At 40.4% G+C, this 21,618-nt stretch overlaps 1 protein-coding gene across 3 annotated transcripts in view; it reads right to left on the reverse strand.

The window, feature by feature from the left end:
* EPSTI1 (epithelial stromal interaction 1) overlaps window positions 1–21,618 on the reverse strand; it is a 54,340-nt gene that overhangs the window by 17,424 nt on the left and 15,298 nt on the right. For all 3 annotated transcript variants that reach the window (XM_064408706.1, XM_064408707.1, XM_064408705.1), the window contains 5 exons: window positions 21,471–21,529; window positions 19,434–19,517; window positions 15,515–15,588; window positions 14,803–14,886; window positions 9,140–9,213 (listed from right to left, as the gene is read on the reverse strand). In XM_064408706.1, coding sequence (XP_064264776.1) covers window positions 9,140–9,213; window positions 14,803–14,886; window positions 15,515–15,588; window positions 19,434–19,517; window positions 21,471–21,529 — 375 coding nt within the window. The remainder of the gene's footprint in view (window positions 1–9,139; window positions 9,214–14,802; window positions 14,887–15,514; window positions 15,589–19,433; window positions 19,518–21,470; window positions 21,530–21,618) is intronic.

Raw genomic sequence — 21,618 nt, forward strand, 5'->3', positions numbered from 1 at the left:
TCATAACAATGCAGAACATAGTTTAAACCAGGCTGCATGGAAAGAGAGAATTCGGTGAGTTGACTGTTTAATTAATGTTCTGGAAAGGAAAGTAGTATCTCCAGAAGGAAACCAGCGTATCAGTACACAGTCAGACAGCTGGAGCAACATCTCATTCACTTGCTAAAACTTCAATAGCTAATCAAAAATGCTAAAATGTGTTCCTCTAAACTTAGTAAGATTAAGGAAAGCTGAGCATGAGATGAAATTTACTTGAATGCAGAAGAATCCTGATACCCTTCAAACACAGGAGATAGGCAAAAGGAGATACAGGATTTGGACTAACCAAGAAGGCACCCTCCTAACAGGCTGCTAGCCTGAGTTCTGACTGTCCCTAAGCATCAGTCTGAAAAGAAGAGAACCACTGGTACTCTGGTTAAGCTGAAGTGATCTTATGAGGGAATTTTGTCTTGGTAGCCCCATCTCCCATCACAACATTGGGAAAAAGCCTTTTGCTGTGCTAGTTAAAACAGCTTCCTCCCATACTGGTGTGCTTAATAGCACCAAGCACTACTCTTAGCATGGCAACTCAGCATCCAAAGTGAGGCAACTATTCCTGGACTAGTTTTGACCTGTCCCTAACAGCACTTGTACAAATAACTCCAGGCTTCTGTTCAAGAATGAATATCAACTGCAGCTCCCAATAGGCATTTTATATGTTACCACACCATTTTGGGAGGTAAAAAAATTTTCTAGCAATGGAAGCATGCACTCTCAGGCCTGTTGGCCTCAGAAATGACAGCGATTGACAGGGTTAAATTTATCAGTACAGATGCAGAGGTGGGGGAGTGAAACACAATACTGGATTTGGGGTCAGGGGAAAATACTAACTCTGTTGCCAGGATCACTGAGTAATGTGCTAGAAGGGGCTGTTGCATGACAGTGGAAATCAGTCCATGGCGCAGATGCTCTCTGTGGGTCCTCGGATATATGGCTTTACATTCCACAGCTACTCTTCAGGCAGAGGCCTTTTTTTAAAAAAAAAAAAAAAAAAAAGCTGCTATGCAAAACCATTTATTTGAAGCTCAACAAGTATGTGTAAAGTGCAGAACCATGAATTTTCTAGGTGTTTCACTGAGAATGGTGTAATTCAGGCAGCCTGCACTCACAAGCTACCTGCGAGTCCACATGCATTTCTTGCTCTTTGGGACCAAATGCTGCCCACATTCCCACTGGGGTGAGATGTGGGGATGGTTATAAAAGCCGGAGTGGGCCAAGGTTCCTCTGGCCTGTGTAGGAGTCCACATGATCCAACAGGATCACCAGCCCTGACAGCTGAGAAGCAGACAGCTCCACAGCTGACTCCAGAATGCAACTGTGAAAGATCTGAAGACCCACAACGATCTCGTTGCAAGATCCAAGGTTTAAATTCCTCTGCAGAGTGAGGTCTTCAATTTTGTGTGTCAATTGTTTTTTAGTACTGTCACATTTACAAGGATAATTAAAGTCTCGAAAAGGATTCATCCTTAGGGACATGAATGAGGATATGGACTCAGGACTCAGCATTTTCCTCCATGCAGGAGTCACACATTACCACTTGCTAAGCTTTTCATTTGAGACTGTATTCCTCTCAGAACAAAGAGAGAAAATAATTTTTCGGCCTACATATAAAGTTCTCAGCTTTAAGTCTGTTTCACAGACTAACATTAAAAATATATTAATTAAAAGGCTTCTTGTAATCTTCATTAGTTCTCCCCAATGGAACAAGTGGCAGTTAATTCTTTTGCTTTAATTGATGAATATTGAAATGCCAGTGTACCAAAAAATATACTGGCTTTTATGCCAGTACATTTGGGAAAAAAAAAAAAGAAAAAAAAAAAGGCAGCACAATACTTTTGTATGTATCATAAATCTATTTATTTCTCTTAACAATTTGTAAAATATAATGGCCAGTTCTTACTACTACTGACAAGACAGCTCATGAACTTCTTGTTTTCTCAAGGATCTGCAGGATCTCCACCATTAAAATTCTGCTCTAATGAACATGCACAAGTATGCTAAGAGTAATTCAAAAATAGTAATAAAAAATCAAAATAAAGAAACCCAAAGCAGGTAAATCATCATAGTCATTGCAAAGAGTAGACAACTTGAGTAGCCACTAAGACCATAGAAGAAGCATTTAGTGCTGAATGACTTGGACTCATCAACTTCCAAATTAATTGCCTGTAAGCAATACTGAAGTGACTTTTCACCATTTTCTTCCAATTCATCTGGAAAACTAAGAAGCATGCATACTGCACACATAATGTTAGTTTCACACATCTACCCAGAAGTTTCATGATAATTTTTAAAAACAGGAGGACTCACCCTCTCAGAAAAAAAACAACATTCCAACAACAAAAACTTAACCCCAAATTTAATTCAAGACATTTTTTGCAGCACCAGCAATTATATCTACAACTTCTTCTCACTCCAACATACTTAATTGGCTAAGCATAACAACTTCCTCAAATTTTGCAGATATTAAGATCAGTTGCATAACCCTGCAAAGGCCTACCCAGAAGAAATGTTGCCCTTCATTTTAGTAAGGTCCATGGTGGGTGTGATTTCACTGATGCCCTTGTTCCTTCCTCAGTCAGAGCTCTGCCTTGTGCACTGCCATCTGCATCTTGGTCAGGCATTTACTGTGACCCACAAGGTAGGCTGGCTGGTCTTACAAAATCAAATGTTACCACAGGAGAAGCTCTCCAACACTTTCTTGGTTGGAAGATGGAGAAAGAGACTCCAAAGGGAGGTGTAGTTGGCACTTTCACTACTGAAAATAATTTGGTAAAATGGGAATGAAGCTGGAGGGCCAATAATACCATTTGTGAAAATATTCCCACCAAAGATTTTTGCTAGTATGCAGTTACACATGCTTCCTCTCACATCCTCTCCTCTTTGCAGAGGTTACCATAGCCAGTTTACTCAGCCTAAATAAATTCGGAAGGTTGTTAAAAGCAACTGCCCTGTTTCCCACATCTGGACCATGACAAGGGGCAAGGTAGTAAAAACATCTCTAATTTTCAGCAACAAACATGCCTTCAACTCCACAGGGATCATGGTTCTTTTGTACCTCAATTCTTACCCTGAGCTGAGGACAGAATCCACTTTTTGGGTAAGAATCATAAACAAACATCAGCCATGTCCAAAATTGCCAGTGTGAACTAATGTTCATTTCTGGAGTTTGTATCGGTGGGGGACTCACCTTTTGTCAGTGGCTGTATAGTAAAAAAGTACATGAAATTGCTAACACATCAAATTAATGTATGATGTTGATAGCTCTTCTGCAATGCCCTTTACTCTGAAGAAAGGCTGTTCTCTAGATATTTAATGCCCTGTTTTCCAACAGAAATCCCCTCAGTAGCCACATACCAAGCTTAATAAAGTATTCACAGACTTCACTGGCAGTAATGCAAGATCATAGTACAGATGACTTGGACAAACTTAATGATAGTTATCAAACACTGCTATCTTTGGCTAGGAGGATTTCTTGTCCGCAAGCTCTTGAGCATCTGTTCCTGAGTTTGAGGATAAGAACAAAAAATGTGGCACTAGTTCATCTTAGGTATAAGGCTTCAATAAAGTATAAAAATAGGTTGTTTAAAGAAAAATAAAAAGCAACTTTCTCAGCAGAATTATTTTAATAATTTCCTACCCACACTCAAAACTAATCTATCCTCTCAACCCACCTGCTTTTTTTTGTTTCCCTGACTGGATGAAATAGCACAGCTCGGCTATTCGTTCCTCCCACCAAGTCATCCAGTATTCCTGGATGTTATTTTAGATGTAAGCTTCATTTATTATCTGAAGTAATAAGCATAAATCCAGTTTTAAAGAAAATGCAGTTTCGTATAAGTCTATTGCATTCCATTCTGTGTGCTCCATCTGCATGTGCAATCTGCTTCTATATTTTCAGCCAGCTTGCATGGGCAGATTAATGCGCACAATTAGAAAGCAACCTCACAGGCGTTCAATAAACTGCTTTCATTATTACACTCAAGAGAGCCCCTTTGGATGTCTATAAAAGCCTAGTTTTCTGCCTGTTAGCTAAATAATTGACAACGCTTAAAATAATCAGGAGCAAATGAACAAAACGAAGACAATTGTGGCAAAAAGAAGCAAACAAAGGATTCTCAAGACTGCAAATGCTTTTTGTGCGAGCCCTCTTTCATTCTCTTTAGCAACCTGTATTAAAAGTCTGGTCAGGTTTACACTTGCACTTCTGTGGGGAAAATTTGTTGCCAGCCTGCTGTTTGAACCACACATCATAGGGGACTGAAAACTGGCAAGGACACTAGCATTTATCCTGTAAAAATTGATAAATAAATAAAAATTCTGTTTTGATTCAGGTTTTATTCTCCTGCATTTTATGGCTTTTGAGAAAGCTGCTTTGGCAGCCAAGCGTATATCAGCTTGGTTTGGTGAACCTCCTGCATTGTGTTTGGAATATGCACTCAGAGACACTCTGGCAAATTCTGTTTCCAGCTCCAAATTCTGAGCAGAATATACTGAGTGCGCACATGTACCCGAGTGCAGCTGTGCCAGGAATTTTTACAGGAATACAACCTTCACAAAAACAGAGGCATGAATATGTAGCAAAGGGAAAGATGAAGTGACACAACAGTCATCATATAAAAAATAGGGTTAGAAAGTAACCCTAATTTTTAGAGTGCTTTTTCCATTACATAAATAGGTAGATGGCTACTAGAAAAACAGTGAACCCCATCCAACACTATAATTTCTGGAAAGTTTGAATAAAAATATAATAAAAGCATCTAATGAGAGATCTGGGCCAAAACAGCATGGTAAGACACCCTACAGCTCAGACACAGATCCACACAGCCTGCACAGCAAGCCTCTGAAACAGCCCGTCATTACATATCCATCCTCATTACTGTTTAAATGAAAAATGTGATGTACTAACTAAAGAGGGAATGTCCTGAAAAGTTCTGTTCCTTGTGTCCTTTTGGAAAGATGTGCACTCAGTTCTTCCCTCGCATGGATTAGCAATTGCAAAGTAGGGAGTACACAAGCCTCCCTTACCTTCTAAAGCACTCTGACAGAAACACAATCAGGCCAATAATGCAAAATGCATCCAGGATACCCTGACTCAGAAGGAAGGAGTCCATTTCATGTGTAAGTAGCTTCTAGTAAAAAGTCAACACATACTCCCCATTTTCTAAATCTGGAATCTGCAGGGACAGAGCCACAGCAACACTGTCACCAACAAATCTCTCATGTGCTTCTTTTCTGTTAGCACAACCTACAGTAATCGTGCTATGCAGCAACTTCTCCACCCCAAAGTCTGCTCCTGTGTCCTCTTAAGACTTTTAATGGACAGCTATTTCAGGAGACACCTTTTTCTGTTTTAGCCACTGGACAAAGTCTGAGTCCACCAGGGTCCAGGATCCCAAAATTGTGAGGCTTGCAGAGACTTTTTCATGGCAGTCTGCATGCCTGTCTAGACTATCCTCTCACAAGACACAAACACATATTCAAGCAACAGACACAGCTGTAGTAACAGATACAGCTGACTTTCAAGGACCTGTTGCACACAAAGAAGCTATCAAGAGCTGGGAAATAACTATATTCTGTAGACAGCACACAAGGTTACAGACAATCTTTCTTTTTAGCACTCACTTCATGTTAGAGCCTTTCAAAGGGGATTTCAGTGGGAAGTTCTTTTTTTTAATAGTGACAGGAATTTAATCAGAAAAACGAAATTCTGGGCAGCATCATACTTTATTGTCAGAGCATGTTAATGACATGAGAATCTTAAGAACCTTTCCTTATCAAATACAAGCGGCACTTCATGCAGGAGAGGTACTGATTGGGCTGTACCCCTTGGAGGCTGATACAGCTGGAGGTGGTGATCAATTTTAAAAGGTTTCCCAGTTAATGAGACTGCTGGTAGGCATTGATCTCCTCAGGAAAATTGTGATGTTGCAGCCACAGATCTTACAGAGGACAGACTAACAAGGGAGCTTATCTTTTGAAATAGCTCTATAGGCCACAACTTTGCAGAGGTCACTGCTTTATATGCAACACATGACCTTCCTTGCCTCCACTCCCAGCAAGAAGAGGAGATGAAAATATCCTAGCAGAGACAGTGAGGAAAGGGGCACAACCTCATATTTGTTCTCTTTGCCTCTAGATGTAGGGCCTTAGAGGAGGGAAGTAATGAGTCACTCATTTTTGCATGGCAGGCAAAAGCACATCTCTAAATATCACGCACTTCTATGTGAATGTGTCACTAATAACCAGCAGTACTTCAATGGAGTTACTTCACAAAATCTGAAATGTCACACAGCTTCTCATTACTCTTGGATGCTGTGCTCCTTAATGGCAATGTCTCTTAGCAATGCATCCTCAACACCCTCCAGTGGTACACCCTCCTCTTCCTGTGCTCACCAGAGAATTCCTTCAGGCCAGGGAAGGCGCTAGTGTCACTGTGTCTGCTGAGGAATACATTCTGCACAGCTAGCTCAGTGTCCAGCTGCAGGATGAGCCCTGGGAGGCTGGAGCCTGAGTCCCAGGCAAAGGGCCATGAACTGCTGAGCCTTAGCATAACAAAGGGCCTGGGGACCTGTCACTTGGCCAGAGGAATAGACAGTGGGAAAAATGGCAGGAACCGACAACCCCCAGACTTCCCTGTGCTTAGACTGCACAGGGATAAAAGCCCAGGGGTTCCTTTGTTCAGGGAGCCTCCTTGGAAGCACCAGCTCAAGATGCTACTTTATAATTTAGTTATTGCACCACGATTAAATGAAGTCTCTGGACATCTGAGAGTCTGCAGTGGGAAACCTGGGGTTGAGCTGGTAGGGAACCTTGGTTTGAACATAGTGTCATGGTGTGAGTGTGGGGGCTGTGGCTGAAAAGGGGCCTCAGTCCCTGCTCAGGCGAAGGGACTGATGGAGTGGCTCCTGGATGGTCTGACAGGAAAGTTTCCTTAGTGTTGAGGAAGTTTCCTTGGTGTTAAGTTACTGCAGCATGCAAGGGCTTTGCTTTACCAAAATTGCATTCACTGTAGGTGGTTTTCAGCTCACTTCCTCCAGGTGAAGGATCTACAGGGCTCGCCTGGTGTATGTTCAATACATAGTACACAAAAATAATGTTCTGATAGTTAAACTCAAGCAATGGAGCTTGAGACATGGTAGTGATGAGTCCATCTTCACTTTCAGTTGTATCAGAGATGACGCCAGCTGAATGCTCACAATGCTTTCCTCAATCACTGGGAAGAATGGCTGCCCGGAAGCTGCCAAGTAGGCAGCCAGAGCTCCTGCACCGCCTGGGGACAACCTGGCTGCCCACATAGAATCATTTGTGTTGGAAAAGACCTCTATGATCATCAAGTCCAGCCATTAACACAGCACTGTCAAGTCCAGAATTCAACCATTTCCCAAAGCAACCACTCCCTAAGTACATGTTTTTAAATACCACCAGGAATGGTGACTCAACTACTTCCCTGGGCTGCTTGTTCCAATGCTTGGCCACCCTTTTGGTGAAGGAATTTTTCACTTGTGGCAGTTTCCTGTTTTCCTATGTTTCAGAGGGTTTTGGCCTGCTTTTGCAACAGCAAATTTACTTTTAATGGAAAAGAGCATTCAACAGCAGAATTCATTTCACCCTAAGCAAAAAAAGGTACAGAGAGGGAAGGGGAAGGAAGGGAAGAGATATGTATCATTCATAACTGAATATGTCTTAAGATAAAAAATCAGATTAAATGGGAAGACAAGAACCCTGACAATGCCCTGAGGAAAAGCAAGACTTCTAAATGAGGACCATGCACTGCAAAGATCTGATGTGTCTGCTGTTGATTTAGGCTCAGAGAGAATCCAAGTGTCTAGTCTGTCAGAAACAGGCAGAGATCTAAAGTTGTGCAATCGTCAGAATTCCTGAAGAATCAAAGTGTGTGTATGTAGGCATCCACTCCAGAATAAACAGCAAGCCAAACACCAATATCTAGAGACAAATACTGGCAACATATTAAGGGAAATAGCTATGCCTAAAGGCAAATGGGAAGAAACAAAAGGAAAAATACAAGAAAAGCTGGAGTCAGTGACAAAGCACTACAATGTCTGTACCTCAGAGAACAGAGTCTGGGCAAATGATGAAGGAACTGGAGCCACCAGCATTGGACAGAAGTGACTTCTTTAAAGGTTACAGAGGAGGAAAAAGCAATCAATCAGGCTCAGAATAGAGGTGAGTAATTTCAGAAGCCAAAGATAAAAAAGGTAAAGGTGACTAAACAGCATTGTGTGTTAATTATGTGATAGAATCAGTTTGGATCAGTTAAAAAACAAATAGATGGGGTGGAGTGAATGGGCAAGGCAGGAACTTCACTGCCAGTGGAATTAATTATATCGGGACTTAGGCTGTATCTAAATCTGACATTAAGGAGGTATTCTTGAGAAATAGGTCTTTACAACATATCTCCACATTTAAGTGGGACTATGCGAAATAGAGGAAGTCCTCATTATTTACATGTGGGTTAGACTTCTTTACTAATCAACAAAATAAATGGGTGGAGATGTAATTTGGATTCTGTTTTGATAATTAGTCTTGGATTGAATAATTACATATTGATTCAGTTAGACAACTGAAGCACAAAATCATTTTATAATTCGCAACTTTCATGACAAAGTGTATGTTTTATGAAGCTAAGAGAGGTCTACAGGACAAAATTTCTCACAGAATGAAGTGTGGAGGAGGCTTGAATATTTCACAGAATCATAAAATCATTGAGGTTGCTGGATGTCATTTTGTCCTACCTTCTGCCCAAGTGCAGCTTTGAGACAGCTGCAGAGAACTTTTGAATATGCTCAAGGATGGAGAATCCACAACCTGCCTGGGTAACCTGTGCTCATGTTCAGCCACTCAGAGTAAAAAAAGTGTTCAGTAGGACCCTCCTGTGGTCCAGTTTGTGCCTATTTTCTTGAAGTCAAAAGTTTCAAGTCAAAAATTGAAAAAAATAGCAACAGAAGCCAAATCCTTCCTGAGCCCCAAACCAGGGAAAAAAATGAAAACAAATAAGAAAATATTAAATAATAATTAAAAACCCAAACAAAAGGACAAGTACACAAGGAATTTTAGGTAAAAGGTTTCAAATTTTACTTACTACTTTTGATCTTCAAGAAGCATCTCTCTTCTTTGCATTTCTTCTTGTCTTTTTTTAACTTCAAGTCTCTCTGCCTAGAGCATTAAAACCAGGAAAAATATTTGAGGTTTCCAAGAACTGAAACCAAACATCAATTATTTCAATTCCAATATTTCAATATTTTTGTTTTTAAAAAATCTACAGCAGTTGGGTGCAGAAGTGACCCAATCTCAAATTTAAAGGTATTCACTCATGAACAAACATCATCTAGTCAAGAGATCTGTTTAAATTAGAAAATGACATGGTGCTCCTGGTACCCATCTACCCATCATGGCACAGCCTTGCTGGGGGACATCTTGGGGTGCAGCTGTTGCAAGCTTGATCCTTGCAAGAAGGCAGAAGACCTAAACCACAGCACCAAAGCAGGTGATGGTCCTGTGGCACTGACAGTGCAGTGATGTGAACACATGGAGCTCACAGAGCTGACCTGCAGGAGCATTAGGTACTGGCCAGCTGAATACATGCTAAGATGAATGAAAGTGGGAGACATTTGTACTTAACCAGCATTCTTCTGCCTCAGATACCATATCTGGTAGAAGAGCCAACCAAATCCTTGACACATAAAACTCCTCTGTAAATCTGGATGCCGCACAAATTATTAAATCCTTTAATATAAAATTGCACATAATTTCCAGTGGAAGTATCATCTAAGCTGCCCAAATCCCAAAGTCAAGTAGAATAATGAATAGAAATTAAAGAATAATACAGTAAAATAAAGCAAAAACTAGAGAACTTGCTGCAACAGCAGCAACATGCAATTCAAACTAAATTCCAATGAAAAGGAGGCCAGCCACATTTTTGTTTTGGCTCACAGGATGCAGTTAGGTCCATTGGGAAGAGCAGTTAAAAGGCAGTTCAGTGTATGAAAAGCACAAATTAGAAGTTCCAGCCTGAGATTTCAGCCCATTGTATTTTGAACTCCCACACTGCTGTTGGTGGGGGATGCTCCAGGAAGAGCTCCCAAGAAATGATCACAATAACTCTCACGTGGAGCAAAATACAGTCTCGGACTGTCACTCTGCTCATTGCCCACCCTCAAAATGAAAAAAGGTAATTGCTCGGTAACCCAGCAACCAGACATTGCTCTGAACAAAGTGCCCTGGAAATTTCAGACAATGCCTTGCAAAAATGGGAAGGGAGGCCTAGGTGAAAATGGCCCCTGTGGCCAGAGCCCCAAATCAGGGAGGGAACACTGCCTGAGCAGAAGTACTGTGCAAGGACAGGGAGAACAAGAAAGAGGAAACATGCAAGTGGGTAAGGGGTGTTAAGAACAGGGCTGAAATCCCCAGTTCCATAATCTTCTTTCTGTCCTGCAATGAAAAGCATTTCAGAAAAATTACAATTCTGCTGGCAGTTACTCAATTACTTTGCCTTTGGCAATTTCAGGATGCATATTTTTTAATTGGATAAAGAATGACTGTCTGAAAGAGATTTGCAAAACAAGTGCAAATTCCTCCTTTGCATGCACAGGATTAAGGAAAAAAAATCCTTTCAGATGTCTGCAGATAGGAAAAGAGCCACTATGTTGTGTGATGATAAAACATGCTGGAAGGCAAAAGACTTGGAAGCTGTTATTTGGAAAAAGACAGTGAGAAATAAACAAAAAGAGGAAGGGGAATCTCTGAATAAGATGTCCTGTTCACTCATTTGACATGCCGAGACAGTGATAGAATGTATGACATACTGATGCAATTGAAAAATTTAACCAAACTGTAGTAAGGAACATCACTACACAGTATGGATGATTTTAGAGTGTTCAGGGGATATATTGTTTGCTCCTAACCTAGACACAGACAATGTGTTAGGCAAAAAAAACTCCCGCTCATTTGTGCAGCTTCACAATTTACAGGAAAAGAAAGGAAAGAGACAGAAAAGAAATCTTATGGCTTGTGTTATTGTCAAAGGTGATGCTGATACCCTTGAGACACAAGCCATAGCACCCAGGCTTTTCCCCAACACTGCCCAATACCACAAGCTGATGTCTTCCCCTCTGAAAAAGCATTGGATGTGGGATCCACCACCATATTACAAGGCTCCTGAAAGTTCCAAAAAAGAAATTCAAAAAGTTCCAAAAAAATCCAAATTTCACAGAACTTGTTGTGGTCTAGCTCCTAGCTAGTGACATCTAGAGAACAGTGATATTAACTTTGATAAATACAAACCTTCAGTACCAACCCTGTCTCCCACTAGATGAAAAAATAAAGGAATATCCTTCAGCTATTCTACCACCAGAATGGTACCTGAAGAAATCTCCAGCATCTTGAAATTACTCACTTGTGGCTGGCCTGACTATTTTTTACTCTGGAAGTTTACCCTAGGACAACTGCTTAAGGATGCATACAAGTGACAGGCGACAGGACAGGCACGTTCTCCAACTAATGACAATTATCAATAGACATTGCCAAAGCACTCCACATTTGGCACCACGTTCAAAAAGCCAAGAGTGGAACAGCTGTGATATTGAAGGTAAACACATTGAAAAATGTTAGCAGAAGGTCTGTAAAGTGCTCAGTTTTAACAAATTCCTGAAAAAAGGCTGCTCATGCTGATTAACACAGTCAAATTAAAGAGCACATGATTTGATAAAGAATAAAACAAAATTACAGCTTATCCTAAATAAGACAGTTTCTGAAGATGGCAGGACTGTTTACTATATAATGTAGGAGAAAAAAAATGTTGCCTGCAGTATAATTACACTGAGCCTTTTCATTTCAAATTGTTTGAATCTTATAATAATCAGTCAAGACCTAAACTACAAAAGGAAATGCTAAAGGCAGGGTAAGAGCAACAGATATTCAGTGACAAGAAAGAGAAACATCCATTGCGCTGAAGTCATCCAATTTTACATGCAACACAAATGAGAAAAGTTTAAAAAACAAGAAGCCAAGTATCAGCTGCTTGCTTATTTTTTGGAGAACTTTGACAGTCCTTTCACCCAACAGACACAAAGGAAATTATGATCCAGTCTGGTCAAACACTGTGATGTGAAGGGCTCCACAAAAAGTACCCACTCCAGACATCTACTACTAAGGAGAAAAGAATTAAAAAAAACTACCTCTCATGTACATAAATACTTTCAGTGGATTAGACACACAGCATCAGGGAAAAATATAGAAAAAGGGAATTCCCTGCTCATGCTACAAAGTCTTTTCTGAATTATTTCACTGAGCACTCATCATTAGCTTTGCATACCCGAACTCAGGCAGCCCTCGGTTACCCCACGAACAAACCCCAACAGTCCCGGGACAAGCTGCCTGTCATGAAGTGCAAGGCAGACCTGAGTATTTGTTCACACAAGGTGGCCCTGTGGAGCACAGAATGAAGAATCTTTCCTCTCTCTGGAAGCTAGAGAGACAAGGTGGATGCCAAGCTGGTCTTCTAGCAGCTAATAACCCCATGGTTAATTAAAAAATGACAGAGACAGGCAGGTGGACTCGTACAGATAGTAAGGCAAACCTTCCATATCTGTCTGCTTTCGCAGACACAGTTTTTGCTTTTTCACAAAGATAATGGGAAAGAGGATGCTTTTTGCTTTTCTCTGCAAAACCAGCATTAAAACACTAACATAAACAGATCCTAAGTTCACAAGCAGCACTGGCTTACAGTACATCATCCTTACAATCAAGAAAGAATTGAGCTGAGTATCAGCACCCGTTCTAGTCATTGCACATTAGTCTGTAGGGCTTTACCATTCATGTCTGTTGGCAAAGAAGCTTTCCAGCTGTGAAAGTTCCAGGGCTCCTGCTGATAAAGCTGGCTAACTATTATCTTCTCTCAGACTGTCACACAATTTGGTTTTTATTGAATGAATAATAACCTTGAGCAAAACAAGGGCTGGCCAGCAAGAAAAGACAGCCTGTGAACTTGCAGGAAGACATGCTCTCAGCCAGTGCCCTACAGGTGCAGTTGAATACAAATCTATCCTTCAAATAAAAAGCTTCTTTCCTTTGGTATACAGAGCCCAATGCTGGTTGTACAGCACCAGCAGGATCTGTGTCATTCTCAGGTCTTGGGAGCCTTTCATCTGTAGACAGGGTGAGATAGCCAAATTGGCACTTTCCAGTGGCTTTTTAGCATGCTCTTCTTAAACACAAGGTTGAATATTTAATACCTAATCATCTTCCAAGAAGAAATTACCATTGGCTCAATCACTATTGTGGAAGACAATCTGAATAAACAAATTCAAACTAAGAGCTCCCTTTCACACACCTCTGTTTTGTGTGATTGCTTTGTGGGTATATGTTTATTTAGTCAAATTACTCTGTTTGGCAAAGATGCTTGCTGAAATGTTGCACCCTCCTTCAGCAAAAACGGATACTTACAGTTTTACTATCTACAACATCTATAAAGATTTTATAATCTGTGGGAGTGAAGGAAATTAAAGAGCATGAAAACAAACCTGATACATCAATATATTTTCCAGGTGTAACTAGAAATTATAGCAGTCTTGTAACATTTTTCTTGTTCGATGCCCATGGGCAAGCAACATATATTAAATAATTAATATACTCTCTTCCACTGCTATCATAACTGAGTCTGGAGCTGTACATGAGATGATAACAGCTAACAACATTTTCAGGTGATAGTATGTACTGTCCCTGTAAGCTATTGTGTATGGGCTTATGCCCAAATCATAATACTAACCACTGAGAGACCAGGAACAGACTAACCCTCACCTAGAGGCAATTACAGTTATTTTTGTTTATGTATGCCTTTGACACCAACCAGTATCGACAACTTTTTAATTAACTCTCAACATTCAGTTTCTGCACTGAAAATCATTTTTACTGTTGTGGAGACAAAACTTGCAAACCTGAAATCTCCCTTTCTCTCCTTGTTAATGAGCACACCAGTATCATGCTCCCTCTTCTTTCATTTTTCATTTAAATTCCACACTGCATTCTCAAGTAAGTACTACTTGGTTGCCACCAAGGAGACACAAATGAACTTTTATGAAGGGTTGTGCAGCACAAAGAAGGAGATGCTTTGTGAGAATAACTAGAGAAAGAAAAAAAAAAAAAAAGAAAATTTGCGAGTAAGCTATCATTGTTGTTAAAGTATGGAGAATATTAGAAGGAAGAGTGATCTCTCCTATTAGCAAGACACTTGTGTGTGCCAGAGGGGCAGTTGAATTTCAGGGTGCTCTCAGCACAATGCAGGTAGAGTATACTGACCTTTCCAGGATCTGGATATCTTTTCCATCCTGACAGGCTGGATTTTCTAGTATTCTTCCCATGTGCACAGGCATTATGGATTTCTATAAGGTCTTTGTGCCAACTGCTACAATCCAATCTTAGAGAGGGAGCTCATGCCAAAGTGAACCATATAACCTGCACACAATTTACTCCTGACCTCCTTGTTCTCCCTTTCTGCTAACTCTGCCAGATAGATGCACCTGAAAGGCTGGAGTTTCTGATGATCCAAAGGAACACTCAATCCCCCAAAAACTCCAGGCAGGCATCCTTCAGTCAGCTACAAAGAGGAGGAAGACTACGTTTCCTAATTCCTTGATACCACCCAGGGCTACCACTTAATTTAATTAGCCAGCTTAATGTAGTTCAGCAAAATCAAGCATCAAGGCATGAACTGTTTTATGACTTCAAGTCTGCAGTAACCAGATTTACCTTTTCTCTCTGAATTGCTTTCTTTTTCAGGATTTCGGCTTCTTCAGCTGCCTTTTTTGATTTTACATACTCTTCTCTCTTGTGCTGTGTGACATAAACATAGGAAATTATTTTACATATTTATGTATACAAGGAACACATAAGGTAACTTGACTTCTATAGTGCACATCTTTCAAATCTAAAATGTGTTAGGGAAAAGTTTCTGGAATTTTTTTTCCCTTAAAATAAGACACTGAATAATGCAGGCTGTGCAACAGCTACTGCAATATTGGCTTTAAGAAGGCTGAAAAATCTAGGACTGATAAATGAACATCCATGCAAGGACTCACACAGCTGATTGATAACTTGCAAGCATTTATACCTCTTGTAACAGGAACAACATTTCCACATAAGCACGGGACAGGGTGGTACATTGATCAATTAGTCCGAGCATAAGCCACATGCTGGAAGATACAGCACGGCATTTAAGTAGCTTTACAACTGCTCTGGTTGTTATTTGAGATATCATCTGTGATACAGATTGCTACATATTTATGGAAAGATTTCTCATTTTCTTTGGTGCAGAACATTAGTTTCTGATTTTCTGCTGCTTCCTTCAGGTTTCATGACTTTCTCCTGTCAAGCAGCTGTGAGTTCATTTTATAGTCATACAAAACACTACAGGAAAAGCTTTGAGTTCTAAAAATAAACAAATACATTTATTCTTACTGACCTTTTTCTGGTATTTAGATTGCATGAGAATCATTTGCTGGTTTTGTCGTACTTGAGCCTCTGATTCGTTTCCACCTTAAAAAAACCCAAAAATATAAATGGCACTTTGTATGAGCATTTTAACTCCAAATGCCAGTAATTTCAAAATACAGCAATATAACAGATTGTATGCATATACAGGAAATTTTTCATAATTACAGTAACTCTCTGACATTAAAGAGAACAGATAGTAGACCTTTCTGATAATTTTTTTTAAAGCACTTGTCTATTATTTACAGAGCACCCACTGTATCATCCACTCTACCAACAAATATGTCCCTACAATATATGATCATTTTATTGAGGAACTATTCCATTTTCAGAAAATCAGTCATGCTTTGCAGTTGAGTTTTCATTTTCACATCCAGCTATCTCCACCTTTGCTCAGTTTGTCACACACATACAGTCAGAAATTCTATTGCTAAAGAGTTTGTCTTTTATCAAATTTAGGATCTTGGACTCTGCCAGCTCCAATGGGATGCTATCATTTTAATATTTTCTAAGTAATTCCTTGGGGCTCAAGGAAGAATTCCCTTTCTGAAATGGAAGTAAAAGCCTTTCCCACAGACCTCACATTCATATCCAGGTGGTAGAAAGCATCCTTTTCCAAAGCCATAGACTCTCTTTTGTGAACATCTAAAGCTCTGGCCACAATGTTCAGCCTTCAGTAAAAAGAAACAAAATCCCCACAAACAAAAAAACCAACCACACAAAGAAAGTGATACTAGGTCTCAAGGGATTGAGGGAGTGACTTTGATTCTATTACTCTACTCTATTTTCAAAGTATTTTATTGCTGTAGGAAAGGAAATAATTTATTCCTTTCAGTTGTTGCAAAAAATAACAACAGCCCTCACTCCATTTTTAGGATGGGGGCTGTATTACCCCAATTTATTGTTTTCATGAGAAATTCCCCTCAAGGTGCCTCCTAATTCTGTAGAAGCAGCTGGACCAATCTGTGCCTGATATCCTGGGCTGTATCAAAAGCAGCATGAGTAGCCAGTGGAGGGAATGTGATTCTGCCCCTTTGCTCTGCTCTGCTGAGAGCCCACCTGCAGTGCTGCATCCAGCTCTGGAGTCCCCAATACAAGAAGGACATGGACCTGCTGGATTGAGTTCACAGGAGGGCCCCAAAAATGATCAGAGGGCTGGAGCACCGCTCCTATGAAGAAAGACTGAGAGAGCCAGGATTATTCCCCTGGGAGAGGAGAAGGCTCCAGGGAGACCTCCTAGCAGCCTTTCAGTACCTGAAAAGGCCTATAGGACAGCTGGAGAAGGAATTTTTGCAAGAGCATATAGTGGTAGGACAAGGAGGAATGGCTTCAAACTGAAAGAGGAGAGATTTAGATTGAATATAAATATTTCACTGTGAGGTGCTGAGTCACTGACACAGATTGCCCAGAGAAGCTGTGAATGTCCCATCTCTGGAAGTGTTCAAGGCCAGGCTGGATTGCCCCTTGAGCAACCTGGTCTAGTGGAAGGTGTCCCTGCCCACAGCAGGAAGGTTAAAACTAAATGTTATTTAAGTTTCCTTCAGACCCAAACCATTCTATTAATTGCAAGACCCTTCAGAAACGTTAGAAATACGAGGCCTTTCAGGAGGGATCACTCTTGTCTAAAGGTAGCTCTCTCCATTTACTAATGGAAGGTAACTAATCTTTAGGAGCTTTTGTGACATGCAGTGAAAGGGAGATCGATACCCTAAGCGTGGCAGCATTTCTACGGACACAAATAAATCCCTAAAATAAGTTCTCTAGAGAGAATGGCCATACAGTATACAAGCAATAAGCTTAGAGTAGCAATAAGCATACAGCTGGCATTGTAGAGTGTCTCTTCCCCAGGTCTAGAAAATAAAACTGCTGCTAAACAGGTTTTGACACCTCTTAGATGCCTAATCTCTCTTTTTTTAGCCTTTTAGTAGCAAAATTTCTTTTGTGCACTGTAGTTTTTTTGCTGGTACTGGTGGACATAGTATCGGAACAAACATTTTTCTGATCACTATCAGAAATTGCTTATAGCCTTTCAGCCAGGCTTAATTCATTCAAGTTGCCTTGGCTGTAACATGTCAAATACTTCACTGAAGTCAGAGGTGATAATACATAATAATAGCAGAAAAGAGACTGTTGCATTTATCAGGCATGATTTGTTGCTCCACTTGTTGCTTATGGAGGAGAGTAGAATTTGCATCCTTCATTGCTCTCATCTCTCCATGATACCTGCAAGTTTGCCAGTCAGATATTACAGCGTTGAAATCCAGAATACTTATTTCCCTGTGGAAACCAGAGGTGTTATAAAACTTTAAGAAACTTCAGCTTTATTTAGCAATTTTATTTAGTGATTTGGAGTAGAGGTGTAGTCCCTTAAAATCACTCTGAGAAAATACCACATGATACTTTTTTCTCCTAATGAGTACCTACAGGGGTGAAATTAGAGATGCCATTTCAGCTCCACATTTGCTCCCTGTGGGAATGATATGTTCTAATAATCTTTGCACCTCAGTTCTTTTCAGAGGCACTGAACACAGTACCTGAGTCTCAGCCTCCAGGAGTCTAAGTGGCAGCTAGAGAGTGACTAATGACATAGTATTTTCTTACTTTATATTTTTTTTCCTCTTAAGTTTCTTCTTTGCCCAGAAGGATTTTAAATGCAGTGGGGCCAGAAGTTAAGACTCCTGACACTCAGTCCCTGCAGCTTTAAGGGACACCCTTCAGTCACACAGCCAGCCCGCACACACCAAACATGGCAAATTTCTTTTTCCAGATTTCAGTTTCTTCACCAAAAAGCACTATGGTCTTCTTGAGACAGAAGTACGTCTTCTAGAAGCTACCCACAAGCAAGAAGCAGGTGTTACACATGAACTCACAAAGACTGTGTCTGGCCACACAACTGCACATGATGGTGGGCATACAGGGCATTGCCACCACTGCAAACAACTGTGACTCAGCTGCAGGGCAGAGCATGTGGGATCAGGATCACCTTGAGCCAAAAATCAGTTCTGGGTTGGAGTCAGTTCAAATTCCTCTGTCTCCCACCTGCTGTCTGTTTTTATACACTGTACACCACTGCAAACTTTTCTTGTGCAGCCTAGCAATGAAAGAACTTAATTTGCAGGTCAAAGCAGACCACATCCTGCACTGTGCACCCCAAATTCTCCTACAACAGCAAAGGTAAGGAAGGGCAGCTCTTCTTTTCTAAAACTTTTTTAAACTAAGTCTGAAATATCATTAAATTCAGTACTTTATAGTGGTTGCAATTCAAGATATCTCCTACACTTTCCCTCACCCATCTAGAAAACATCTTGCTTATCTTAGCAAACACATCAATTATGTTCAGGGTGTCTTAAGGTCTTGCAGCTTTTTACCCTGTTTTTAATTTACTTGTCTGTTACCTTTAAAAAATTGGTATAACAGAACTTCACACAGTTTTAGCCTGCAAATGCTGAAGCTGCAGGGATCACTTCTGCCTCTTCAAGAGCCAGCAGCCAGGAAAGCACACATAGACACAGAGAAGTTTTCTTATGGGTAACTGGAGAGTCTCCAACATGCTGTCCATCTCACACTAATGACAAGTGTGTGCCCCTCAGCAACAACAACTACAGACAGTGTAAACAGCAGGAGGGTTAATCCACCTGTTTTCCCCAAATGTTACTACAGATTTTCTACTCTGCCCTTGACAGATTTCTTGAGTGACAATCTGTGCTGTTTCGTTTCAGAAACATCTTCCTTACCATGATCATCAAGAAGCACAGAGCACATACAATATACTCATATCAGCCCTTATTGACACTGAATCTCTTTAATACGTAGCAAGAAAAAGTTAAAAATGTCTCATGTCTTGGAAAATTAAATTTTGCAATTCTCAGCTGCTGATTTACATGTCTTACCCAGTCTCTGTGGCACCAACGTAATTGGCCCTGGCCTGTGTTGTTTCTTCCATTGCTCCAGGTCATCAAGCTCTTTCTTAGCAACTGAGCAGGTATAAAAAGAAATAAATACATGGAAGTTAGAGGAATACTAACAAGCAGTCATTACTGCTAATTGCATGTAATCCTGAAGACCATCCAGGAACCAGCTTGGTTCTCAAGAGATGCAGATAGCCCCACAAGAGGTTATGCAGTCACTGCAATAATTAGCTAATAGGGCAAACATTTTCCCTGACTTGAGACTGTAATGGTGAGCAAACCTAGGACTCAACCCCAAAAGTAAAGCCAAAACCAGCTAAGAGACTGCAAATAGACTGCTTTTTAACCCCTGGGAACCTACAGGTAAGTATCACAGTATTTACTCCTGCAGGTAAAGCAGAAGTTGTTACGATGAAGATGTTACTGCTGCATAAAGGGAAATCCTTGTGGTGTAATGCTCCCCAGCAGGGAAATGAAAAGTAATTTTCCCTCCCAACCACATGCTCCCTAAATAAAAACAGGAGGAATGCATGAATCAGCTTCAAATTAAGACACTTCAACATAGGCACCCACATGTGAGATGGGCAGCAAGCTCCCAGTCTAGTCAGTGCAAGTCAATACAGCCGGGGCGCAGCCATATGCTCTGGAATGGCTGATTTAACTTCTCTCTTTGTCGACTGACAGAGAGGAAAACACAACAATTCCTTTGACTAGCAAGGCCAAAAAAGCCTGTGGAAATAGGAGCTGTGTTTTACTCTAGCACTTCAATTGCTCTAGAAGCTTATTTCACTCTTACTGTGTATCCTAATGGCTGGCTAAGGCTATTGGAGGCTAACACCAGCCCTCCTCTAAGAGGATAAAACCAGTATTTGGGTAAGCCTCTAAAGAGACCCAAAAGACAGAGAATAGCTTTTTATTTCACCTTTAAAACAAGTATTTAAGTAAAGACTGCACCCAGTGAGGTCCTATTTCTGCCAGCGTCCAAGACAGAAATACTTGACATGCTTCAGACTTTTCACACTGGCGCCATAAAGTGAAAACAGATTTTTATTAGGGCAGCAGCACCCTTGCTGTTAACATCACAGTCAGGTATAAGATGATCTGCTCCTATTCTTCCTTCAAAAAGATTATAGTTTGGTTCATGATAAGTCTATTTTCTTTCTTGCAATCAAAGGAAACCCAACCCATACTAGCCTGCTGGTGAAGCATTTCAGCCAAATTCACAATGTTTGAGAGGAAAGGATTTAATTGCACTGTTTCCTCAAGGACTCAAGACATGAGAAGTGCTGACTCACATTCCTTCAGCTTTCATGTCTTGCATGAATCAATGCCCAGATGTGTAGGACTGCTGTGCTCAGTCACCTCTGTATACAAGAATTTATTTCACATCTGACTCTGTAACTTTGCCAATAAAAGATTTCAAAATATGCCTGATCTTTCTGGTAGAGGTTCAGGATGTTCCTGCTTAGCTACATTCACCATCAAGACTCAAAGCTAAGCAAAAGTCAACATATATCCACAAATACTTTCCACCTAAAATTACTTTTACCAGCTTCAGCAGAAGAACCACCTACACTCAAATGCATGTTCAAGAACCAACAGCCTCTGCAGTTGCTTTTGTTTCCACATGGGAGTATTTTCAAAAATATTTCTTATTTATATTTTTGTCCTTTCTCCTCCTAACCCTGAGACTATGCAAAGTTCAATCCTGTAAAAGTTATATAGAGCTAATTCCAGCATAGGCTTGCAGAAGCCATCTTGAACAACTCCTGCACTGAAATGACCAAAACCCTTCCAAACAAGATTTATTTTGCATGAAGTGAAGCCAGATGATGAGTCACTCTTAAGAAAAGCTACATGATCATGGAGAATGCTCATAGCATTGGCATTACTGTCATATCCATGCATATAAAAGCATTGTCAAAATGAGGATAAAAATTGCAAGAGCAATAAAATGCTAAAATCCCAAAGTTATTCAAGTAGAAATAGTGTATTATGATATTAGACAACTCAACTTACTTTGCTGCAACTGTTTTCTTCTGGTTTCATTTGGAGTTACCAAGACATATGGGCCAACACTAAAATGAAAGAATACACTCTTATTTTCCCTGTTCATACAAAATCAGAACTAGAAAGTGTTCCTTCATCACCAAAGTCAGTTTTCTGT

This window comes from Passer domesticus, chromosome 2 (genome assembly GCF_036417665.1).
Source record: "Passer domesticus isolate bPasDom1 chromosome 2, bPasDom1.hap1, whole genome shotgun sequence".
Classification (NCBI taxonomy): domain Eukaryota; kingdom Metazoa; phylum Chordata; class Aves; order Passeriformes; family Passeridae; genus Passer; species Passer domesticus.